At 35.6% G+C, this 17639-nt stretch overlaps 1 protein-coding gene across 2 annotated transcripts; it reads right to left on the bottom strand.

Annotated features, from left to right (window-relative positions):
- Positions 1 to 1695: 1695 nt before the first annotated feature.
- On the bottom strand, positions 1696 to 16973 carry LOC137742910 (TMV resistance protein N). 2 transcript variants are annotated; one of them, XM_088679334.1, is made up of 12 exons: positions 16740 to 16973; positions 13068 to 13144; positions 12859 to 12985; positions 12724 to 12767; positions 11789 to 12312; positions 6881 to 8027; positions 6452 to 6724; positions 5268 to 6332; positions 4484 to 5158; positions 3793 to 4376; positions 2108 to 3097; positions 1696 to 1999 (listed from the first exon to the last, which is right to left on the bottom strand). In XM_088679334.1, exons 5-11 carry the CDS (start codon positions 12283 to 12285, stop codon positions 2149 to 2151), a joined length of 5190 nt encoding a protein of 1729 aa, XP_088535460.1. In that variant the 5' UTR covers positions 12286 to 12312; positions 12724 to 12767; positions 12859 to 12985; positions 13068 to 13144; positions 16740 to 16973; the 3' UTR covers positions 1696 to 1999; positions 2108 to 2148. The 2 variants fall into 2 exon arrangements, with proteins under 2 accessions (XP_088535460.1, XP_068338950.2); XM_068482849.2 differs by lacking the exons at positions 12724 to 12767; positions 12859 to 12985; positions 13068 to 13144 and adding an exon at positions 13450 to 13498 and having other exon boundaries at positions 11789 to 12318; positions 16740 to 16972.
- Positions 16974 to 17639: the final 666 nt, after the last annotated feature.

Below are 17639 nucleotides of genomic sequence, written 5' to 3'. Positions count from 1 at the left end.
CCTGACTGAGGTCCTAGATCAGAAGTTTGGTCGTCGTCATGGCAAGGTTGTTCGGTGTATGGGGAAGGCGCGGGGTTGGTGAGACGGGTGCCTCTTCTTCCAGATCGACCACATGAGAGGTCAATGCCCAGAAGGAGGAAGTGATAACCCTAAAAGGTCAGCTTGCAACCCAAGGCGAGCAGATGAAGGCTTAGGGCGAGCAAATGAGTATTCTTGTACAGGTAACCTATGTCATGCAAAGTAGTATTTGCGCGACAGATGGTCTTGCGTCGCGCAAAGACACTTTGCACAACAAAGGGTGTGCATCATGCAAAGTAGTTTTGCGCGACACATGTTACTTCTTTGTCGCACAAACCCTACTTTCACTGCCTTGGCGCAATGGTTGGTGCGTGACGAAGGTTTCGTTGCGCTAATTTTCAAGCAACATTTTTTGACTTTGCATGACGAAGGACATGCATCGCGCAAACTGTTTTTTGTACTAGTATACATTGATTGATTTTTAATTTCATGGACCATTTTGATTTGGTGGGTCAATAGAAAATATGTACATTAACTAACATTTAAGTAATAATTCAATCATCAACAACATTCTATGATTTATAAAATTTGGTCTAATAGTTAATCTCCTAAGCATTACCTATATATATCTCTTCCATTGAAGGATTCATCGAATAAACTTATTGTGAGGGATACCTTGTGGGGCTCAATCTACAATGAGTTTTGATGATCTAATTGTTGAATATTCATATTTTAATTCATAGATATTTGAATAAATTTTGGTAAAATATTAATAATTTACGCCGCAGCACAGTATAATGTTTAATGACTAAATTAGTGACAACTATATTTCCTCGCTGAAACCACTTAGCGTCCAAGTTAGCACCTTTACTGAGGGATCATTTCCTCGCTAAATAGCTTATATGTTGTAGTGGTCTGTAGTGTGGCCAACGTGCTTAATTATTATGAACTTGCCATTTCCATGTACGTAGTAGTGGTCTGTAGTGTAACCAACATGCTTATAGACTTGTTATTTTCAAAATTCGAACATAAGACTTTTCACTTGCAAATAAGAGGAATATCACTAGACCGTAACGCTAAATTGGTTACAAACTTGTGATTTTCAACGAATGATTTTCCGCTAGTTTGGAAATATTTTTAAAATGACTGAAAGCACTTCCAATGAAAGTGTTCTTAGAACCAATCCTTAGTAAAGTGCAAGTGAATACTAAAAAAATACTTGAAGTGTTTCCTGCAAAAAGCAAATAACTGGCGCTTCTTGCATTGTAGAAAGCACCGATCAAGTGCTTTTAAAACCCAAAAACAATTTCACTAAAAATGATTTTTTGTATTTTAAAAGCATTTTCAAACGAGTTATTCAAACGAGTCATTTCAATTGGATTAAAAACTAGGAAGGTTTAACAAAACGCCCCCGGTACTGTTCACTTTTAACAAACAAACCACATTTATACTTTTTCCTTGGTACTATTCACTATACCTTTAAAAAAGGTTTTTCATTAAAAGAGAAGTTTTTTTGTACTTTTTATTAGTTTTCCTTAAAAATTACTCATGATTTTCTATTTTCAACATTGCAACTTTGGACTTGCTCCATCCAATTTGGTTATAAGTTGACAAACTTATCGCACCTTTGTTCACCACTCGTCCAAATCAAAGATAAAAGCAAAGAAGTTAGACAACTTGAGAGAACTATCAACTCTTATTAATTGAATAACTCAGTCTGGAATATGGATATATTAAATAAAAACGTACAACACGCATCCCTTTATTCATAAGGAGCTCATGAAGACAAAGTCGTAGTACTAACTGGCAAAAAGGAAGACGAAAATTAAACAGTGAGGCACTACTTCACTAACCATGCAAACTATTTGCACTTATTTAATTGGTTCTCTTCAACAGCCAATCGTAGAAAATTTATTCCATAAATTCAGAAGTACTATGAGCCTGGGGGAATGCTTATGAAAGTCCCGATGGATCCGTGGTCCTGCATATTACAAATATCATGTCAGTAATTAATAATTATGCTGGAGTTTGATGTGAGAGAGAAGACGAAGAAGGGAATATCATGGAGTGATGGAGAAAGCGATCAGACCTTGATATGTCCTCCGAACATCGTTCCTTGTTCAAAATTCATCAACCGCTCGACTGAATAATTTCATCTTCTTCTACGAATTGACGGATGAGGTCTGAATTGTCAAAGAAGGAGGTCCAGCACTGGGTCATTGCTTGCTTTAGCTCCTCCACTTCGTGCTTGTATAAGAGACGAATACCGGTATCCTCGACAGTCAAGCCTGGGCAACCATGATAAATTCTGGCTTGTACAAGTGTTATGTCCTTGAATTCTGCCAGGAAATTTCGGGGTATGTAAGTCAGCCAGATAAATCCGCGGAGATGCAACCACTTGAATTTCTCTTTAGTTGTGGAACAAATGGGAATAGGGTTCAAGCAATACTCCTCAGTACTTAAGTGACACATAAGTTCGACAGTCATTTCTGAACCCAGTTTTTCAAGGGTAGCAGTTGGAAGCTCATGGACTGAAAATGCAGCACATATCACAAGTCCCCTCCAATTATCATCATCGTACAGATTCTGAGGTAGTTCCATTCCGATCTTGGATGACTTACTACTCTGATTTTTAAACCACTCTAGAATTTGCTTCTGAGGGAAACAAAAGTTGTATGGTGCGGAAGGATCGAAATGCTTCAAAACAGAGATTGTATGTCCTTTGAGACTGAGAATGGCCTCCTTCCAAATTTGAAGCAACACCACAATACTTTTTTTCCACTCAGCTATATTATAGCTTCCAGAGAGTTGATTCTCAGCCATGATGTATAACTGTCTATCCAATGATTCTGAATATCTTTCCGCATCATGTTGTTGGATGGAATCCCTATTTTCCAAAAGATAGTGTTTGGAATGGACAAGTAGATGGCCAAGTGGTTCCATAAGGACTTGCTTTTGTTCGAGATAGCACATGTAGTAGTCCAATCTTGAAGTGAAATCTTGTTCATGTACTTGTTCTTTAGGACCTGAGTTCAGAAGCAGATCTTGCCAGAACAATTTAGAAACTTCCCAGATTTCTCTGCATTAATATTCCACAGAAATATTTGTTAGATTGAAAATTAACTTTGTGATGCATGATGACAAATTGTCAGCGCATGAAATTAAGTATAGGGCTTTTATATTTAAACATCACTATCGGCGTTCACCCATCACTTTTCTTTATTAAAACTTTTTAACTGATTAAGACTTCTTGTGCTTTCTTGCCCGAAGTCACACACAGACTTCTTGTGCAAACAACTAAAATTGTGGTATTTAATCCTACGATCCTCATTGAGCCTTCAAAAAGTAAATACAGGAAAGAAAAAAAAAAAAAAAAAAGAGAAATAACAAACACACACCATTTTTAGCCTCTTACAAATCTCAAAAGAACGAAAGAATAAAAACTCACAAACATGATGCATGATCACATGGAGCTAGCAGAACCCCCAAACTCATACTCATGTCTGCTGAGTGCAATCCAAACCCAAATCAGCCCCAATTGTTTCCTCTCATGCTTTTTAGGCCCCAAACTCATACCCATGGAACATGGACAAATGCGCAGAATGATATGTGGGTGTGGATGTGATAGTATTAGAATAGGAGCAATTTTGGGAGAAAAGACGAAAATATCAAGTAAAGTGTGGGGTGAACTAAGATACGAGTGGTGTTTAAATATAAAAAATTCTAACCTGAATTGAGGTGGTGTTTAAATAAAAAAATAAAAAAAATTCTAACCTGAATTGAGGTACTAGTGCTTCACGTTGAACCGTTAAAGCTTCACGAAGTGGACTTTCCACCATGTTTTCAACATATGTTCGTGCCTGCACATAAAGTAGGTCGAGTGGTCCCTTGAATGTGCATTCAGTTGCTAATGCTTTGATTAACTCTTTCAAGTCTTGCTCATATGCCAGACGGCTCCCACACACTTTGACTTCCACGTCTAGGGTACTGGTTCCAAACAAAGCGCAAACACCTTGACATTGATCCAACTCGTGTTGTGAAAAACAAACACGTGGGATGTGCAGAACAACTAGTTGCTGTTGTCCAAGGTTGTGTATTTTGATGCACCTATGCATTATACGACCTTCAGGGGAACACAAATCAACATGGAGCCATGCAGAATGGGGAGGATTGTTGTAATCAGATGAAGACCAGGTAAGGACAACATATAGTTCGAATCCTACCCATCTCCTGTCATCATATAAGTGTTGAGGAAGGTGACAAAGTGCTACGCCTCCAGCATAGTGATGGATGAACCAGCGTGAAATTATAGGATGAGAAAAAATAAAATGAAAATTCTTCTCGCGTCCGTTGCATCCCTACACAGTACATATATAATTAAACTTTTAGTGAGAGGGGGAGGGGGAGAGAGGGAGGGAGATATTGAGAGAGAGAGAGAGAGAGAGAGAGAGAGAGAAAGAGAGACCTCATACAGTGCTGAAAGCAACAGCTGTAACTCCCCATTTGACTGCTCGATGTTAGAGTAAGTAGTACTTTGGCTACTGCTGCCTTGATTTGAAGTTGAATTTGATCCTAGCTCTTGTAGATTAGAGCCAATTACGGTCACCTCACCAGAGTTGCTCAGTTCCCTTGCCCGATCCAATATTCCCTTACAATGTCGACCAAAATTCAAATTCAGATGTCCATTAGCAGATTCTGATAAATCGCGAACAAACGCTGCAGCATCTTTTTGGTATATTAGTTGTAATGCGCACCCTTTTACTTTCAGATCAGGTCTATTTGTTGAAACTGAAGCTTTAAGTAGCCTACTTTCTGTACTCAATTGCCGTGCAAATTGCCTGCCTCGTGGCTGATAGCAACAAAGTCCATACGACCCCTTTCTGAAATTATTAAACTTATGAAGGACTAGAGGATCTTCCGAGGTGCTAAAATGGCAAAAAGTGTCTTTCATTTCCCAACTGTTATCAAAATCTTCCTTCACGAGAAGTTCAAAAACAACAAACAGGGCAAACCCTATCCACGTGCTATCAGATAGTTGGATGGTTACAGAATCCCGACTTGAATGTTCACTACACCAGTCGGGAATTATAGCACTGTGAGGAAAACGCAATTCAAACGACTCTTCACTTTTCATTCGCTCCTGCAAATTTGAAAAAGAAAAATCAGACGAAATAATGACGTCAGTGTGGCTATATGATATAAAATGAGGAAGCTTGCTAGATTGAAAGATCAATGTGGTGAGTGAGTACCTCAATGTACTTAGGAAAGTGTGTTTCAGCATGGTCTTCTGGAATTGGAAGTGGAAAATGGTTATAGTCTTCGTTCTCTTCATTTTCGCAAGGGTTTCCACAATCTATGTGACAGAAACCGCCATCAGCCCGTATTGTCAAATTACTTGAATAATTTTTCAACATTGGGCACTCACGAGCAGATACATGTGTTAGCTTGGATGGAAGAGTTTTTGGTAAAAACTCTAGATTTCTGCACCTAAACAAGGAAAGTTGTTTAAGCTCAGGAAGTTGAGAGATGCCTGCTGGTAAGCTCACAAAATTGTTTTCACTCAAATCCAAATACAACAATGAAGATAAGCAGTCAATATCATCAGGGATGGCTCTTTCCTCAAGACCGCATTGACCTAGATTTAATCTATACAATGAGGTCAAACCTGAGAAAGAGTTAGGCAACTGCAAACCCATTTGCTCATCTTTACATCTATTTAAACATAATAGTTTAAGCTTATTCAGACGTGAAATGGAGGAGGGAACTTTTCTTATGCCGCTGTCACAGGCATCAAGCTCCTCCAAATGTTGCAAGTTCCCTATGTTTTCAGGCAGTTCAACATGCGAGCAGCCAGACAAATTGAGATCTTTCAGAGATGTCAAACTACCAAGGATGCTTGAACGACTCAAATGAAGGTTCTTGCAGCCTTTCAGATTTAACAAAATAAGACCTCTCAACTTCTCAAATGTTACCGGCAGCTCTCTTATAGCTGTTCCATCTAAATAAAGTCGTGACAACTTTTCCATACTTCCCACAATCTCTGGGAACTTAGTGAGTTTTGAACACCCCGAAAGAATAAGAGTTTTGAGAGATCCCAAGCTGATAGGGGGAAGGCTCTCTAGACTTTCACAACCCTTTAAATTCAATGAACGAAGGTGTTGGAGGTTCCCAATTGACGGGTGAAGCTCTAATAATTTCACACAGCCTTCAAGGATCAGCTCCTCTAGATTTGGGACCATACTGAAGTCCAGAGTCTTTGTCAAGCTTTGAGAGTTGGAAAGATCGATTTGCACCAAATTTTCCATCAGCGGAAGCTGTTATGAGATATTAGGAAAGGACAAAAAAAAATATATTTTAGCCTGAACATCTTCCTCCACTAATTCTGCGCATAATTTCACTGCCATAAAAAATAGGTATAGTAAGAGTGTCTTACCCTTTCATTCCATAGCTGCTTAATGCGGCTGTTAGGCATCTTGAGTTCAACGAGCTGATGTGGTCCAAAACTCGATGGCAGACATTCTAACGGATATTCATGCCATTCCAAAAGCCGTAACTTGTTAGAGAAATATTCAGGGCATTTAGAAAAGTTCGCATTACAAATCTTCAACAATCTTAGGTTGTACATTTTTGAGAATGGGTCAGCATCCAACTTTATTTGTCTCATCTCAGGCAAGCATAGGAACATGCCTTCAACAAGATTTGTTCCCTATGCCAAAAAGATAAGGTTCAAAAGTTAGATATATAAGCAACCTGGTAAGACAAAAAATTAACAAAGTCTTATAAACACCTATAAAGGTATGTTGGATCAATTATATAACCCCTTAATTGAATAATTAACTCACAAACTAGTATTAACACTTACAGTATTTTCTGTGAGTACTTCATTATGCCACGACTCTTTGTCTTTGTAAGCCTTGTTATTAACCCACAACCTGCTACGTTTTCCCGGCTCTTTAGGAAATTCTTTGACAGCAATTTGTTGACCCGTTTGTTGTAGTAAATCATGCATCCACAGTTTATTGTGCTCAATTGTAATTAGAGACTTATCAACGAGGTCAAGTATACCATTGTTTGGATAGAAGCCACAACTTTCTAGTATCCTTTTAACACGAACTTCATCCTCTCCATTGAAGAAGCACGCAATGTCTAAAAAGATTTCCCTTTGTGTGTGCTCTAATCCACGACAACTTATTTCAAGCACACCATCAATGCCTTTTTCAGGATACTCTTTAAGTTTATCCAACACTTCTGCCCAATCTTTTTCCTCATTCAAGTATGAACCTAGCACTTGAAGAGCCAATGGGAGGCCACTGGCATACTCGACAAATTTGTCAGACAGGTCTTTATAATGATCATCTGGAGCATGACTTTTCTTAAAGGCTTTCCGACAGAAGAGCTGAAAAGCTTCTCCAGGAGTCAGTTTCTCAACCTCGTATATTTTATCATCATTTACTTGACACTTCTTTAACGTCGTCTTGTCTCTGGTTGTTACAATGACTCGACTTCCTGGACTCAACCAAGAACAATCTGCTAAAGCTTTGATCTGTTCAAAATCATCAACATCGTCCAGTACGATGAGCACCTTATGGAAACGGAGTCTTGCACTTAACAGCTCTTTCCCTTTAGGGATGTCTTGTATGCGATCATCTTTATTGCTGTCTGGCAGAGTCTTAAAAAGATAATTTTGCAAGTAAACTAGACCTCGACCATGTTTTCCGCATTCCTCCCTTACACGGTCAAGAAAGCATATGTGTTTAAATTCCTCACTCCTCTCTAACACGATCTTTTCAAAAGCTTGTCGTGCCAGAATTGTCTTTCCTATGCCCCCAACTCCCCATATCCCTATTGTGCGAACATCATCATTGGATAATGGCGCTGGATCAAAGCACAACTGCATCACTTTCTTTAGCCGAGAATCTATTCCAATCAAATCCCTGTTTGCACGTAACGGTTTCAACAGATCTAAAATCTTTTGAGCAATGTCCTGAATAATTTCTGACTCATAAGACCTACAAAAAATAATAAAGCATTTTTAGTAAGAAGTCCCCATCAGCCATCAATACAAAAATAGAAAAGGAATAATGTGTGATTAGTCCGAAAGAATAGGTTTTTTTTCTATCTAAACCCTGCAATTATCCAAGTTCACCCCACAATTTTTTATCTTTTTATTTTCTGAAATCCAATTTCACTCTTAAAGAAACCAACAACGTCCCCTACAAAGGTAGATATGAGGAATTAGAAAACGCATCTCATGGGCATTACAAAGGTATGTGGTAGAGATTTGTAAATGATGCCTTCCAAGTAGTCATTTGCAAATTCCTCGCCTGTTGTAATGTTATGCATTTCTCATGGTGTGTTTGGGGCGAGGAACTTCCAAATTCCAAGGGATTTAGGCATAAGTAATGAAAAAGTGAATCACATAAAGTTTGATTGAAGTGATTAGAAACGCAGCATGTGAGCATTACAAACATATTGCTAACATACAAACATAAACCCACTTGCATATCATCCGACCTAACTAAAGGAGCAAATACATAAACGGATAATATACCTATAAATAAGATGTTAAAAACAAATAATGGTGAGAAAAAAAAAATAGTGTGAATCTATCTAACCAATCATATCAAGATAGTTTGCTTATGAAAAAGAATAGTTTACTATCTGATAAGTGAAATCAGGATAGTTTGCTTATGAAGTGAAATTTCTTTTTGATTCTGATGCAGGTTTATTTAGCTTGGCAAAAGCCGCACGGAATAACACGATGCTCACTACATCATAGGACCATTGATATGTGGGAGTTTCATGGTACCCAAACTCTCTTCTGTTATTCCATGTTGCAACATTATGTTATGATCTGATTAGTTTGTGATTTGAGTGTTGGTACAAAATATTTGTGTCAAGCTTTCGAAAGTTCAACTATATGTATCATAATTATCAGCTTAAATATCATCTGCAATTTATCTATAACTCAGTGACCACTATACATTATTTGGTATGATATAACAGTTGATAATGTATCCCATATTGATGGGACAAGAGATCTTGCATGGACTTATAAGTTGGGTTACTTCCCATATAGCCAATTGGTTTTATGGTGGAACCTCAACTTCCTTCATGATATCATAGTAGATTGTCTCACGTGTGAAGCCAAACGGCCACACGCGCTCCACGTCACCCTATTATGTTGGCCATGTGTTAGGCTTGAAAACTCATCACACATGAGGAGGTGTATTAAGAATGAATCTCACAATGATGGGAGGAGAGACATTGCATGGGCTTATAAGTTAGTGGAGCTATTCCGCATATTGCCAATTGGTTTTATGGTGGAACCTCAACTTTCTTTAACAACTTTGCTTGATAAATTGGCTACACTATGTGGGAGTTCAAGACAGAGTATATGAAGTGCCAGTATAGTGGGAATGGGAGCCCAAATTAGATAGGGGTGGGAATTGGAGATCAAGAAGTATCAAACAGTGGACGTTTTGGTTATCTTGGATCTATCTTGCAAATAACGAAAAATTAGATGGAGATCTCAATCAAAGAATACAAGCTAGTGGATGAAGTGGAATAATGCATGGGGTGTGTTGTGCGTATGCTACTATAGCTAAAGGAAATTTTTTATAAGATGGCAATAAGGCCAGCGATACTTTATGGAACAGAATGTTGGGTGGTCAAAAAGCAGCATGTGCAAAAAATAAGTGTAGCAGAGATGAGAATGCTTCTTTGGATGTGAGCACACGAGAAAGGATAAGATTAAGAATGAGGATATCCGAGGAAAAGTATGAGTGGCCGCAATTGAAGATAAAATGAGAGCAAATCCGTTAAGATGATTTGAACGCATGAACCAAAGACCTACAGATGCTCCGGTTAGAAGATGCGACTATGAGACGAAGGCATAGGGCAAAAGGGGTAGAGGAAGAAATAGGAAGGCTTTGAAAGAGACTATAAGAAAAGATATAGAGTACTTGAAGCAAACAAATGAATTGGTACAAAACCAAGCCCAGTGATGTTTTAGAATTTATTTGGCTGAACCCTAAGGGCCAATTTGGAATAATCAGTTGTAAAGTAAAGCAGATCGAGCATTTGGTAATTGTATTTTAAAAGTGTTGTGAGTATGAAAAGTAGTGTAAAAGTATTTTGGTAAATTTTAATGTGAAATGTTGTAATTGTATACAATGACAAAATGGACATGGTACGTAGTAGGAGTATGAACGAGGACAACAGTGGCTAGGACAATGTTGGTTGCAGTGGTGATTGCAGTGGTGGTGATGGTAGCAGTAATGGTGGAGGTATGGTGGTGGTGCTAATAGTGGGATGTGGTGGTTGGGGTGCAAAGGTAACAATGGTGGTAAAGGCAGTGGTGATAGTTGTGGTTGTGGTGGTAATGATGGCAGTTGCGGTTTTGGTGGAGGTGGTAGCTATGGCGGCAATAGCTGTAATGAAAGTGGTGACTATGGTGAAGGTTATGGTTATGGCGATGGTGGTGGCAACAATTGTGGTGGTAGGTGGTAGCGGTCACTTTACTCTCTAAGGCTTCGTTTTGCAACTCGGACTGTACTAATTATTTCAATTGAATCGAATAAATAGTCTTCGGATAATAATAACTAAATTAGTCGGGTGTTTGGTGTTGTATCAGATTAATTTGTCTATTGGATAACACGTTAGACTATAATTGTGCTTGATAAATTGGCTACACTTATGTGGAAGAATGAAAGTATTTTATACTTATTACTTATGTGAGTTTGCCATTTTAAATAGGCTTAAATGTCAAAATGGTCCCTGTGTGATAGCAATATGGCCAATTTAATCCCCTTGTTTTCGATTTGGCTAATTTAGTCATCGTGTTTGTGTCTATTAGCCAATTAAGAACATTTCATTCAATCACTTTTAAAAAATTCGTAAGAAAAATTATATAAGATATAATTACCTTTTCTCTGTACAAAAAAAATGCAAATCAATGATAAATAACACATATAAGAGATAAAACTTCTAATCTGAAAATGATTAAGGTTGCGACATAGAAAAGAGAGGGGGTAAAGTTAGGGAGGAAGTCAGGGAGTTGGGAGGAGAATAATTTTTATTTCAATTTTTAATTTTATTTCATTTTTTAAATATTTTAAATGAAAAAAGTTTATAATAATTTATAAATTCCTTTATAGAAATTAGGTGAAAATATCTGTAATTGGCTAACAGAGATGAACACAAGGACCAAATTGGTCAAATTGAAAACATATGGACTAAATTGACCCAATGACTAAAACACAGGGACCATTTTAACATTTAAGCCTTTCAAAAAATAAACAGAGTTATATTTTCTTTGACGGAAAATAGAGTTACATTTAAATTAGGAAGATATATTAGGACTTTTATTTGGAAACGACATATTGGAATAACCAACACACAGAGGTTATAACCCACTCTCTCCATATTGCCCACAATTACTCTTTGATAGGAGGATTATTATATATAAGATCAATTGGTTTATTTCATCATGACTTGTTTTCTGTTCTGAATGCTTGACCGATCGATTGCCTGGGCACTTTGGAATACAGAAGGAGAACATCAGTTGGTGTATTTCATCATGGCTTCATATAAAAAGTTTTTCCTTATCACTTACAAATCTGGAAATCTATATAGTAAAGTTTATGGAATGTGATACAAGCATTTAATTTGTTATTTCAAAATTAAATGTCTAACATAATTCACGGCATATATTGTTATCAAAACAGTTCAGATATACGATTACTCCATTGAGAAGAGAAGTGCGTACCTTTCTTTCTGAATATGCCATCCAGCGACATTCGATACATACTTTAAAGCTTCCCTCCACCTTTCCACCTTCCCGATTTCGTTCTTGAAATCTTCATGATGCTTAGCAAGGGCCTTGCCAAAATTTCCTGTTGTTTGCTTTCTTACCTCAGATGGATCAACGTAATAGAAAACTGGAAAAATTTGAAGCCCCTTGTCTTCATTGCACTTTACAATATGCGCAAGCTCATCCAAACACCAGGTTGAAGAAGCAAAGTCATCTGAAAGAATGACGACTGCCAACCTCGATTCCTCAATTGCTTTCAAGAGTTCTGGTTTAATGGTCTTTCCCCTCTCAAGTTTATCGTCATCCCGAAATGTATTGATTCCTTTCCTTTTCAAAGCAGTGTACAAATATTTCGTAAACCCATCGCGGGTGTCCTCGCCCCTAAAACTCAGGAAGACCTCATGTACGCATTCAGGGGTTGGAGGAGATGAATGTGCCTTTTGGGTTCCCATGCAATCTGCTAGAACTTCCCCATGCTCCTGTTGCTTTTCAAAGATTGAGTTGTATATTCATTATCTTATTACAAGAGAGTGAGAACACTCTTATAGAGAAACACAAAAAGAAGTTACAAGTGAGAAGCAAACACCATCCCTAAGGACCTGCCCTAGTTCCGTGAGAAGCAAAAGAAAAATAAAATAAGGAAAGAAGGTAAGGGACAAGACAAGGTATGGAAGACAAAAGAGTAGGGTTAAGACCATCACTTTAGCCTATAACTTAGCTAAAGTGAGGATGACAACCCATACTTGAGATCCTTGAGATCCTTACAAAATACTTTGGAAAGCTAAATGTCCACTCCATGAATTAAGGAGTTGACAACATGTCACTAAGAAATCAAACTCAGCCATGCATGTAACCCGAACCCTAAAGTACATTAGACAACTTCCAATAGCTCCATTGGTGTTTAGGTTGAAGGAGACGAAGAATATCCATAAGGCTAAGAAGAAGAGAAGGAAGAAGAAAGAGGATAAATAAGATATAAAATTATGAACGCGCTGGAAGACTTGGAGTAAATTAAAGTAACTTACAGGCTAGCTAGGTCGATAGTGATACGAATATTAATTTGTATAATTAAGAGAAGAGAGGTTTTGCTGAACTATCTTTCTTTTCTTCTTTAGGAGAGTTTGCTGGACTACGGCAGTTCTCTTAGTATTACTGCGAAACGACGCTTAAATTAGTTCATGTATATCATGTGAGAATACTAAATAGGTGAAGCTTTCAAAATACCATAAAATACCTCTCCCAACTCAGAATTCTTTGAATAAGTCAGTTTAATTGGGAAAAAAAAAACCACGTTCAAAGTAGTTGATGTCACTGTAAAAAATAAAATAACAAAAATCAACACCACTGAATTCATCTTTTCCTTAATTATTTTAAATAACTTGTAAATTAATTTATTTAAATAAAGAATAAAATAATCAACATAAGATAAAGACAAACAAACAAGAGTCAATTGGTAGAGGTGCTATTATATTATAGGGAGAAAGACACAGTTGATAACAAAAAAAAAAAAAAATATATATATATATATATGTGTGTGTGTTTTTGACAAACGAAAAAGTTAATTGGTTAATAGTTAACTGTTAGGAGAACAAAATAAGTGACAATTGAACTCATACCATAGTGCACATGCATAATTCCTTTTTGTCACTTGCAATAAAGCTCCATCTGCAGAATTTGTAAATACTTAAATATACAAAAATTTTCCCTGCTCTAATTAATAAGAATTAGCAATTGTACAATGTTATGCATGTGCTTATATAATTTTAAAAATAAAATTTACAAAGATAGAATATAAAATGATCGCTAAAATCTTTTGGTGACGACCTTCAAACTATTGTTTTGTCGTTGAAAAGGATGTTCCATGTATTTTGCCACTGTTTTTGGATAACCATTTTGTCACTAAAAGTTTATTTTATTTGAGAGAAAAACGTGAAAGAAAAAAATAATAACAACTAATATGATTACCTGGCTGTGAGTGAATTTGATAATTTTTTTACTTCATTGACAAAGTTAACTTTATATTTTTACTTTCCTTTAGTTGACAAAGCGATTTTGTTTATAGGTAATTTAGATAAAATGATAAAACAAAGTATCAAGTCAAATTTTTTTTAATAACAAAATATCAAGTCAAATTTTTATAATAAAACAGAGATAATGAAATAACATAAAAATATAAAAATGTTATTGACAAGGCTTATTATATTGAAACCCTACATATTGTTGAATACAACTCACATATTTAATACACCCCACATTTGTTTTTTTAATTTAAACTTATCTTAATACACCCCATTTACTTTCCTATATACCCTCACACCGCACACTCTCACCATATAACTTAAATTTTCTACGTATACCCCACTTTTCAAATTTTAAGTGCAAATACATAAGGTCATCCAAAAGTACCTTCGGTGTAAAGCTGAAGCTGGTGTGATTTCGAAATTTTTTTAATTTTTATATTGGAGTGGTGCCAACAATTGTTTGATTATTTGCATGTGTTTATCCCATCATGTTTCTCTATCCCTTCCATGGAAAGAGGTGGAAGGTTGTGGGTATTCCGTACCAATAAATGAAGAAGATGATTTTCGCAACAAGGGATGAGGAAGATAAAAATCCAAACAAAAAGGCAGCTATAGAAGTGTTGAGCTTTGTATAGAGTAGGAGCAGTGACACTGGGTAATGGGCATTAAATAAATATTAGGGTTGATGATTATTCCTCTTCTTTTCCTTTGATCGAATCATGGGAATAGATGTATTTATTGAATCATTTAATTAGAGGAAGAGATTAGGTTGTTATGCTGCTTTTAAAATCAAGGGATCTTTGTGATCTAATGTGGTTAAGGTTTATTAGGTGTGTGATTCTCATCATCAATCATATTTGCTATACGCATGCCGATGTCGTTGAAATCACTAAAACAATGAAAATACGAAGTCTTACCTTATGTAAAGTTTCCGAAAACGTTGATTTCACATTTCATTCGTCAAGAATAATTTTTTCAATTAACATGTTTGTAGTTTCATTAATTATACAATGGAGGATGAGAGTGGTTTTAAGAGTTGAATAAGATAAATAAACTTAGGATATACATGTGAAAAGTAATTTGGATTTTTTTTTTTAACTTTATAAGGTCGAAACTGTCATTAGATATTAGGTATGTAAGTTATTTAATATTAAATTTTAATGAAAGGTGTAATCAACATATTGTGGAATGCTAATAAAAAAAGCCTATTGACAATCTAAAAGTTTTATTATACTATTTTAATAAATATATTTTTCTTTCTAAATATAAAATGTTTGTAATGCGTAATAAAAATTTTAGAATGCGAATAATTTTTTTTTATAAATCTCATTTAAAAAAAAATTAATGAAAATGACTTGAAAAGTTTTAATTTTAATAAAAAAATCATGTTATAAGTTTTATTTAATGATTAGTACAAAGCCCACATTAATCATTTTCCTTATTAATGGAGTTCATCGTTGTTTTGTAGACCTTATTTCTCTTTGAAACAAAAATATAGATCCTCATGCTATTTAATTTATATTTTGTATTATTTTGTTGAAATGTGATCGTCGTTATTATTTATAGTGTATTCAAGATACTGGTTTTCAATTTTCATCGTTTGTTTCTTCAGAAAATAAATTTGAGATCTACATACTATTCAATAGTAACGACGGGTCAATGTTTCTGGACTGTAAAAATAAATTGTTTCTGGATTTTAAGTAACACTGTTTCTGGAATCTAAGTCACTGTTTCTGGAATCTAAGTCACTATTTCTGGATCTAAATGAAATAAACACGCTGTTTTTTAAATGTAAGCTAAAAAATAAATAGTGAAATTCACTGCATTTGGATTCAAAGCAAAATAAGCATCAGGTTTCTTAAATATAATCAACTGATACATGAAAGAAAAGAAATAGTCAAAGGTTAAAACATAGACTGTTTCTGAAATTAAATCACTATTTCTGAAATCTAAGTCAATGTTTTTGAAATTTAAGTCACTGTTTCTAGATTTTGATTCTTTTATTTCCAAATATAGCGTTTGTTTGTGCACAGAAAAAACAAACGTTCTATCTGTTTTTTTTTTTTTTTTTCAGAAGCAGTGTTATGTTTTGGGTTATCCAAAAACAGTTTTATGCTTTGGTTCTTTTTTTTTTTTCCAGACACTTTTTTGCTGGTTTCTGCCATTAAATTTTGATTTGGTTGTTTTTGAATGGAAGAATTCGATTTGATAGGAAGACAGTTATTATGAGAATTTCGTGTTGGGTTGAGGTTGGTGAAGAGTCAAGATAATATGAAATCATTTAGGGGTATTCACATAACTATAGATTTGTAGTGGGTCAGGCTTGTAAGTTTGACCTGTGGATTATAGTTTTAGATGATTTTTTATTAAACTTTGAGCTCTTTTGATTGAATAACATTTTAGGATAGTTTTTGGTTAAATATTTATTGGCTCAAATCCTTTTCATTAAAATTCCCTTTAAAAAATTGTTAAAAATACATACAAAGTGAGCCTTATACTATGTGTAAAACTTGTCGGGTCCCCCATCTCTCAACTCAAATAGCAACAGCAGTCAGGCAGTTACTAATGTTGGGTCAGTCTCCTTTACGGAATCTGTCGGCAAAAGGATAGTCAAACCCGGATTTTTTTATGGATTTAAGGGTGTAAAATTTAACATGAGAGTCCAATTAGTTTCTATAGAAAATCGACTCTCTTGATCCCAAATGAAGACCCTCTCCAATGTGGGTTTCACATTCTTGGTGCAACTTTCTTTTGTTTTGGGATCAATTTTGTTTTTCACCTGTTTTTTCATCTCTTTTATAGGAGCTGTTGCCAGTTCAGATATCAGTAAAGAAAACGAACAATAACACAAGAACTGCACAAAACAAAATAACACAAGAACATGCCTGGATTGTAGATCTGTAAGTTTGTAGAGCTGGGAATTGCCGATCTGGGCGCTTGCACATGCGTTGGATAATGTGATGGGATGAACTGGGTTTGCAGATCTACGTCCTCCAGGTCGAGAGGGGTGGGCAGCGTCGATATTGGAGTTCGTATGAGAGGAGGATGTTGGAGAAAAGCAGATAGAGTGGGAGAGAGAGCACATTGAGACGAGGGAGATGATACTCAATCTTGGGGTTGAGAGATGGACATGGAGCTATATATTTATAGTGGATGTGAAAGCACTGCTCAATGGAATTACAAACCAAAAAAATATTATTATTATTATTATTTTTTTTTTAACAAATGAAGGAGAGAGAAATGTGTTAAGCTTTATAATTCAAATTTATTTTTAAGAAGAATTAAATTTTAATATTTCTTATTTACAAGTAAAAAAGAATACTAATACATAATAGATTGTAAGTGGCAACCAAAAGAATAATTAACAGTTGTCAAAAAATATAATTAACGGAAAGTAGCAGTTGAAAATAAAGAATTCAGATTCTCACCGAATCTAGGGATCTATGAATCGTGTTGGTTCATTATACATTATACAGTTAGAAATTATTTTAAATATTTTTATTTAAAATTAAATATAAATAATACTTGATAAAAAATGATAAACCGACATTATTTATGGATCCTTAAAATCTTTACCAAAAGAATCGAGGGAATCTTATTGGGAAAATAAAAGTACCGTAATTAGTGGAAAGCAACACCGAGGACACGAGTATTTGAAAGATAAAACAAAAGCCATGTCTGACAAGCACAGACATGCCAGCTTATCAGAAAATTTGGACGCATATCACAGGTCCGATACGCGCCGGCAGTATATTGTTAGGGTTAAGTTTTACATGGTTCTTTTT

This window comes from Pyrus communis, chromosome 11, assembly GCF_041283825.1.
Source record: "Pyrus communis isolate YQ-2024b chromosome 11, ASM4128382v1, whole genome shotgun sequence".
Taxonomy (NCBI): domain Eukaryota; kingdom Viridiplantae; phylum Streptophyta; class Magnoliopsida; order Rosales; family Rosaceae; genus Pyrus; species Pyrus communis.
Note: the sequence above shows the minus strand (reverse complement) of the source record. Positions and strands in the feature narration are given on the sequence as shown.

Bases quoted from the DNA above. Each gene is read 5' to 3' on its own strand.
- LOC137742910 (XM_068482849.2), bottom strand. From the start codon at position 16,939: ATGTGCTCTCTCTCCCACTCTATCTGCTTTTCTCCAACATCCTCCTCT. The intron at 8,028-11,788 runs GTACGCACTTCT...TATTTTTTGTAG, and splicing joins TGGCATATTCAGAAAGAAAG to GTCTTATGAGTCAGAAATTA. The intron at 3,098-3,792 runs GTTAGAATTTTT...ATATTAATGCAG, and splicing joins GCACTAGTACCTCAATTCAG to AGAAATCTGGGAAGTTTCTA.